An 8518-nucleotide genomic window follows, 5' to 3' on the forward strand; every position below is an offset into this window, starting at 1 on the left:
ATGCACACAGGTGAGAGAAAAAATTAAGTTTAAAAGCAGTAGTAAGAATAAAGCTCCTCTCTATACTCCAACTACTACAGCCCATCTCATTCAATAAACCAGTTACGTAACCAAAGGACCTTTTTCGGAATGTGTAAACAACTCTCACAAATCAATAAAGATCCCGCCCTCAACCCAAGAAAAAGGAAATTAGAAAAATGGGCAAACCATTTGAACAGGCAGTTCAAAACGAAAATAATGCGAAAAATGATCAACTTCACAAAGCATCAAGGAAATGAAAGTCAGATTTTTTTTCTTAACACACCAGATTGGGAAAGTGTTAAACTGGGATTCCAGAGTCAGGCTAAATGAATGAAACCAGGGGCGGACGGTGCAGCTCCCGGTACCCGTGGACACCTTTCTGCCTGAGGACGCCAACGGTGCCAACGGAATAAAACTTTTTCTGCATAACCAGGTGAGGACGCCACACCCACATTTTCAGAACGTGAAATTCCAAGTCAGTGTGACCACTCCCTGAGGTCTGAGACAGGAGGAGTGCCTGGAGGGTTTCCAACCCAAGCACACGCCACCGAAGGGCAGAGGGGAGCCGGGTGACCGGAGCCGGCGCCCGGGGCCAGGGAGGCGCAGGACCCGCACCGGCCCCGGCTGGGCCCGGCGTCCCGGCCGCCGACCGCGCTCCCGCCCCGCCGCCGGGAAGGGGCCTCGCCCTCCGACGACAGCTGCGAGGCGGCGGGGACCGCGCCGAGAGGAGGGGCCGCGAGGGCAAATCGAAACCCCGCGCGGAGGCCAGGCGCGGAGGCCAGGGACGCAGCCCGGCCCGCCCGCGAGCCGCTCGGCGGACAACGAGATGGCGACCCCTCCCCGACCCACCGCGGCCCCCGCCGTCGCGCCGGGCCCTCGAGTCGCCACCGCCCACTGCGGCCCCCCCGCGCCTGCCCGCCTGCCCGCCCTCCTGGGACACGGCCCGCTCCACCCCTCGCGGCTGCTCACCGCGCTGAGGCGGATCCCGCTGGGTGGCTGCGCCGCCATCTTGAGCGAGCTACAAAGCCAGGACCGGCCTCCGCCGCGACCCGACTCCGGGGTGCGACGTTCCACCCACTTCCGGGGCGGGACCCACCCCAGCTCCACCCCACCCCCTAACTTCCGCCTCCAGGCAAAGCCAAACTAGCGGTGCGAGCGCCGAGACTTGCCTGGCTGGTTATCGCCGGCTGTACTGGGGTGGGTCCCCGCGGCGCCGGGCGCATGCGCGGGAGCGCGTACCCTCGAAACTCCGGTGTTCGGTTGCTGTCCGGGTGTTTCACCTGGCAGGTTATTGCACCAAAGAAAAGCTTCCAGTGCCCACTACTGTCGATGTTAGGAACCTAAGTAACGAAACGAAGACGGAACATAGTTGGTTCTGTTGAGATTTACCTGGAAATTATCAGCCTTCGTCCTGAGATGCCTTTAGCTGCACGCAGTGGTGCATGCCTGTAATCCCAGCGACTCTGAGGTTGAGGCAGGAGGATCGCAAGCTCCAGGCGCTTGAGGCCCTGGGTTCAGTCTCCAGCACGGAAAATAAATAAAAGTAATTTAGAAATAAAATGTATCAAAAAAATAAAATGTATCTCCTATCCTCTACCCCAAATTTACTATTTACTAAATATTGTTTGCGTTATGGGACGCCACTGAAGCAAGAATTAAAGACAGGTAGCCAGTGCGGCAAGGTAATGGGTAGGTTCCGGAAGATGGAGGCCGCCTCAGGGGCAGTGAAATGTTAATGCCTCCAGAGCCCTTCCTCCACCCTGACCAAGATAACCTGCGCCTGCTCCAACCATCTGCTAAGGTAATCTGTCCCACGAATTGTTCTTCCTCCCAGGGAGTTCTAAAATCTTTAATTAATGCTCCAGGGCTGCTCCTTGCCACCCAGATCACTCCATCCTGGCCCTTCCCCCTTGCCCACTTCTCACCTTTTGGCCATCCCACCTGCATGGGCCTAGTCACATATGCAGGAAGGAGAGAGATAAGGGGAAAGAGGGCAGGAGAACAAAAATGTATAAAGGGGGCAGGACACCAGGTGTGGCCCCCTCTTCCTCTGGCAGTAGTCTTACTGTTTTGTTTTTTGTTTTAAATACAACTTGCTTTCTGTGCTTGCCTGGAGCAGAAAGAAACCTGGCCTTCTGAGCTTCTGTGACAGTAACTGACGGTGTCACTACCTTTCCTGCTCTTCTGCAATTTGCATCCTGTCCTATAAAATTTAAACTGAGACTTGTAAATATTAAGTACTTTTAAATTAATGAATGAATAAGGAAATAGAAAACCAAACAAGCCTGTGTCCTCCTGTCACTTTTGTCACTGAAGGACAAGTAAATCACCCAAAAGTGCTACTTACTGCCCTTTGTGGTGCTCTGAACCAGGCAAGGTCTCAGGTTCCCTCTGGCTTTCAGATGGTATTGTGAGGTGCGAATCTCTTTCATCAACTGTGTATTGAGAGCCTTCTTGGTGTCTGCCGAGGTGAGAGTGGAAAGGGTCTACTGGGAAGCAAAACAGAGAGTTTCCCTCTCCTGGAACTTGAGGGTTTCAAGATTGTTAAACCACAGATGGCATCAGCCCACCAGTGAGTTGTGAAATCAACAGTGAGTCTCAGCCTGTTTTGTTTAAAACAAAAAAGGAAAAGAAAAAAAAAAAAAGCATTTTAATGTAATGGCAAAGCACAAGTCCTCTCTGAGCTTCCATGTATACTTGCTAGCTGTGTGACATTCAGCATGTTACTCTACCTTGCCTCAGTATCCCCACCTGTAAAATGGGGATAATAATACTGAAGCCAGAATTAAGGACAGGCAGTGTAGAAATAGGGGATTGGGTCAATTGGAGGAAATGAAGCCATGAAGCCATCTGCCTCTGGAAGTATGGAATGTCAAGGATCTCCGGAGCCCATTGATTACCAAATTTACCTGCCTTCATCAAGGACTGCAAGCATGGAGCTGCTAATTAATGCCCTGGGGGGGGGGGGGGCTTACCTGCCTGAATTCCGAATCCCTTGGCCCTCCCCCTGCCCATGGCTTTTCACTTAATGCAAAACCAGGCCTAGTCACTAGGCAGGAAGGAGAGATAAGGGGGGAGGGAACTGGAGAACAAAAACAAAAGAGACCTTAACCTATAAAAGATGTAGGGTGCGCTCCCTTCTTGGAACTTTAGAACTTCAGCCATGGCCCCCTTCTCCCTGCCGGGAGAAGTCTGTATTATTAGCTTTAAATAAAACCTGCTTAACATGCTTGCCTTGGCTGCTTCTCTAGTGTTCAGTCTTCAACATTAGAAGGAGCAGAACTCGTCACCACTAAACGGCGGTACCAGATTTGGAGGTCCCACCGAGATTTACGCCACGGTAAGTAAGCTTCTCTCTCCACCCATCCCACATCTGTTTGAGGTGCATCTTTCTGTCCCTTTATTTTTGGAGGGCAAAATGGGCACCTGTCGGCTACGTAAACGCAGTTAGTGCAGCCGCCATTCTTAAGACTCGGGTGAAAGGTTTCCCGGCCCAGGCAAGTTTCCAACCACCTGCTCTGTAGGCATGTTGGACTGTGCTGAAGCCATTTCCTACTTTTCTGTCCAGGCCCGGAGCGCAATTGCCGCCAGTACACCGTGTCCCTAGTCCTGATCTGCCCAGGATGCGTGGAGGCAGAGGAAGGGTTGGAACAACTGCGGGGTTCTCGGCCCGGGCTACTCTCGGGTGGACCCCAAAGGTTCCTTCTCTGGACTCCCCCTCCTGACGCCCTGAGGGGTATCCAGGGTGATCGGTAGACAGTGGCACTGAGGGAAAGCGCCAATTACCTTTGCCTCCGTATGGGCCGCACAGTGCACAACACTCCCACACATCCACTCCCTCCTGGATGCTCCCCTTCCCTTGCGGGTCAGACATTAGGAATTCAGACTGTAGGATTAAGGCCTGGTATGATTAGTGTGAAAATGCCCAGGTTCCCTTTGTCTGCATAGTTAGCCTTCACTAGTCTAGACACTAGAGTCTCCCATTACTGTTCCTGTGCTTAAACGTGCTCACGGTGTTCTCTTTAAGCTGCAAGAGGGAGGCATTTAAAAACCCCTCCCGTGAGACCCTCCAAGCAAAGGGCGTTATACGCCTAAAGACCAATAGATGTCCCCCCACCCTCCGGAGATTCCTTTAGTCTACAGGGCAAAATGATAGGCAAAAGGTACACTTTTTACTTTTGTCATCATTTTTCATAATTAGGAGTTTATAGTGGCAGGAGGAAAGCAGTAATGCCCTTAAGTCTGAATTCTCCCAGGGTCTCTAGCACAGGGCAAACTAGGACCCTAGCACTTTGCCGAAGAAGGCCAGAAATAACTTTGGCAAAGCCAGGTAGTGAGAGACGGGTTTTTCTGGACCGTAAGGAAGCTCAAAGTTAGGGAGACGTCCCTAATATTTCTAACTCAGAAGGGAGCTCCTCTCTCAACTGTATTGCCAGGTTCACCACTAGCCTGCATACTGCTAAATTGCAAATGATCAAGAAAAGTGCCTTTCATATGTTACCATGGTTGACATCAATAATTTCTACCATGAGAGGAGAAAGCCTTGAGGAGGAAAATCGAGGGGACCCTCCCAACTTAAGACAGACAAAAATAAATTTAAGAAGGCTTTTGGAGGATCCAAATAAATATTGAGATGTTTCAAAACTTATGCCAGGTGTTTGACTTCACCAGGAAAATTATGCTATTAACCATCTAGAGCACAGGCAGTTCCCAGAAACCATCCTAACTGGGATTCGAATAATGAGTAGGATGCCTAAAAAACTATTATGCAGCCTTCAGGAAAGTCCTGCTATTTTCATGGGGAGACTTAGAAAAGCAATAAGAAAGCACACCACTCTGAATCCTGAATCCATAAAGGGCCACCTACTTTTAAAGTATAAATTTATATTTAGTCAGCCCCAAATATTTAGAGGAAATTACAAAAATTGGCACGTGGCCCTGATCAATCCTCAGATGATCTTCTCCAGCCTGCATCTTCCATTTTTTAATAGACATCAAAAAGAAAGAAAAGGGAACATATAGGCAAGAAAAAGAACTTATTAAAGATTATTCCATATTTCAAGAAACTTTTAATGTCTTGCAATAGTCCATGCAATTCACCCATTTTAGGAGTTAAAAAGCAAACCTTAGAATAATGAAGCAGTGGGGCTGGGGAGATAGCTCAGTCGGTAGAGTGCATGCCTTATAAGTACAAGGCCCTGGGTTCGATCCCCAGCACCCAAAAAAAAAAAAGAAAAAGGAAAGAATAATGAAGCAGTAATTTCCCCCACCCTGTAGTTCTTAATCCATACACGTTTATCTTGGATTCCAACTGCTGCTTGGTTTACTAAGTTAGATTTAAAAGATGGCTTTTCCTGTTTATGCTAGACCTGAATAGCAATTTCTGTTTGCCACCAGATACTGTATCTCAAGTAATCTAGACAGTGTTGCCTCAGGATTTAGATGGCCCTCACCTGTTCCGGACAAACCTTAGCTAAGGACTTAACAAAATTCAGAGATAAAACATCTGTGATTGTTCTCCAGTAAGTAAATGACATCATTTATGTGTCTCCACCCAGGAGGAATATCAAAAGGCCATTTGGAGCTCCTAAACTTCTTAGCTAATAGGAATTATAAGATCTCAAAGATAAAGCTTAATTATGTCATCAACAGGTTCAGTAGCCACCATAGGACAATATTCTGCCCCAAGAAAATAGCCACCATAGGACAATATTCTGCCCCAGAAAATAGCCATCATAGGACAATATTCTGCCCCAAGAATATCAAGAAGGGGCCTTACTTCAAGCTCCTGTCCTCAGCTTATCTATGAAGCAAGATTTAACCTGCTTGTCACTGAGGGGAAAATAAATCCCGGATACCCAGCTATAGACAGCTCAATAACCAATGGCATATCTCAGTGAGCAGCTTAGCATAGTAGCTTCATTCTCAAAAGTAATGGGAAAAAAAGTCTCATAATTTTCTTTGATATCCAAGCCTGTCCTGATGGGATGACTAAAATGCCCTGGGCACAAGGTTTCTGTTAAAACCTGTTAGATCCTTCCAGATTTCAGTCAAGGCTTACATTGAAAGGTAAATAAAGGAAGCCTAAAGGCTCAGTAGGAGACCGGTCTCAAACCCAAGGAAAAAAAAGGTAAAAAGAGTCTTACCTAAACTCCAGCAAAAGTAAATTTTATGGTTCTTTACTAAAGTAATTAACGGCCATATCATTTTTCCAGGACTCTTGTTTTTTTTAATTCTATATTTTTTTGAGCTCATGATTTTTTTGATCAGTTCTATTTTTTATTCAACTAGCATTTTTGAACATCTGTTACATTGCAATGGAGATTCACCTAAAAAGTTACAAGGCCTTTGATTTTGTGTTATTTGTATGTCGTGCTGTCTGATGTCATGTTTTGTCTGCATCAAAACTGAGCGCTCCTAAAATTAAAATTTAAAAATGAATCCAGATACTTTTAATTCACGTGATTTAAAAAGGTTCAATTCAAATTGGGTAAACTAATAAAAGTAAAATGTCTTTGAAAATAACTCGCAAGGCTCTAGGTGGTCAAGCTAATAAAATGTTGATGTTAATAAAATGTCTAATATCAGTTGTTTCTAGGACTTTTCTTCAACAGGAAAGAGACAGCAAATACCGTTCAGGACACTTGTCTGATATCTTGGTTTTTACAGAATAAGTGAATTAGAGTTAACATGTATGAGATTACTCAAATGTGTTTGTAGAGACATCTGATTAATTTACAAAGTTAAAATGCTAATTGTTAAATAACATCGAATACTTTTAACTCCTTAAATTACATGGGGTAACATACTTAAACATTATTGGTGTTTTCATAGGTTGGTAAGTAAAAAGGGTTTACAATTACTTTGTGTCCTCACTAAACTAAAAACAAGTTTACCAAGAGTTATGGCCTAACAGGTACAATTCTATATACAGAGGGTTCCCAAAATTTCAACTGTGTTTCAATTAGAGTACTATAAATAACAAAATATTTAGTCTTATTAAAATAGAGTATAATTTATCTAAATTCAGAAATTTCATAAGAGTTGTTTCAGAATGTGAACAAAAAGGGGTCAACAAATAGGAAAGAGAAAATAAAAGGTTCTGGGTATGGAAATATATTTAGTAAAAGGGAAAAGGAAATGTTTCTGGATAAGAAAGTGCTTGTGTGATGAAATACATGAGGGTCTAAGTAAGTGCTAAGAAAGTCTGTGTGTAAGTAAAGGGCAAGTTTCAACAAGTTTGCGTGTAACTAAGTTGGTTGTATGTATGTGAGACAGCTAAAGCTACTTAAGTTTTTTCCTAAAGTGAAATACTAATGTTCTGATATAAACCAAAGTTTAATCTGTATGGTAAAATGACAAGGATTTCTTAGAAACACTAATTTACTCTTAACTTTGTGTCTATTAGACACAAAGTTTTATTCTTTAGAACAATTAGTCTTAAAAATTGGGGTTTACACAATTATGGCTAAACAACTGTTAGAGTATTGTACTATGTTACAGAGTCTACATTTTTCCTTAAAAACTAAATTTGGTAATTTAAAAGTGTCAAGGTAATTGTGAAATGGTCACTAGTTTTATATTAAATGTGTTCATATTTTCCAGGTATACAAGTTTTTAAAGCAGGGAATTTATCAAGCTCTGCTATTCTCCAGATTAAACTTGTCTGTAATGGTAATCTTAAACTTATAAAGAGGAAATTTTATCGGGGATCTATTTCTATCATTTAATGTTCTATTATAGGACCTGTTATTAATAGGATATATGTAAAATTTGTTACTTTTTACACCAAGATAAAGAATTTTAAATGTAAATGTATTTCTAAACATTAGAGTCTGATTTGTTTAAAGGTTAATATTGTGAAACATAAAAGCATTTTGCCACTTTGTCACACAAGGAAAGTTAAAAGCTCTCTCAGCCTTTCTTTAACTCATGTTTTAGATATAATGTTAAATTATGTTAACTAATGTTCATATAGACCCAGGAATCAATATATGTAAACTTCTTAGAATGATATTTAAGAAAGAAGCAAAGATCAACATCAAAATTAGAACACTTAAGATTTGTAAAGAGCCACGCCTTACCTGAGATAAGGTTCTGCCTCTCACCTTACTGCATGTTAGAGTGACTCCAAAATAAGTCAGATTTCAGCTTATTTAAAGTTATAGTCAAAAGATTGGTTCTTGTTGTAAAAGTACTGTGATCTCAAATAGGGGATATAATGTGGTTCTCAGTCAAAATTCAAGATAGCTATTATACAAGCTGAATATATTTTTACTCTTGCTAATTTCATTTTGTAAAACTGTTTCTGTTTTACAGAAGTAGCTGCTTCAAGAACACACAACCTAGATAACTTTTGATAATAAGCCATCACCTATAGAACAGATAGTGGTAACTTCCAGTACTAATACAGACTCCAGTTAGATAAAAGGGTAAATAACTGTAAAGTTATGGACATTGAAGCTAAAGCCCAGTACTCTTACTTTATGACTGGTGA

At 43.4% G+C, this 8518-nt stretch overlaps 1 protein-coding gene across 1 annotated transcript in view; it reads right to left on the bottom strand.

Moving 5' to 3' along the window:
* Positions 1 to 1250, bottom strand: part of MORC3 (MORC family CW-type zinc finger 3) — a 39984-nt gene extending 38734 nt beyond the window's left edge. The window contains exon 1 of the mRNA XM_079156315.1: positions 991 to 1250. Coding sequence (XP_079012441.1) covers positions 991 to 1029 — 39 coding nt within the window. The 5' untranslated portion in view covers positions 1030 to 1250. The remainder of the gene's footprint in view (positions 1 to 990) is intronic.
* Between the last annotated feature and the right edge of the window lie 7268 nt (positions 1251 to 8518).

Source organism: Sciurus vulgaris (genome assembly GCF_902686455.1).
Source record: "Sciurus vulgaris genome assembly, chromosome: 10".
NCBI lineage: Eukaryota > Metazoa > Chordata > Mammalia > Rodentia > Sciuridae > Sciurus > Sciurus vulgaris.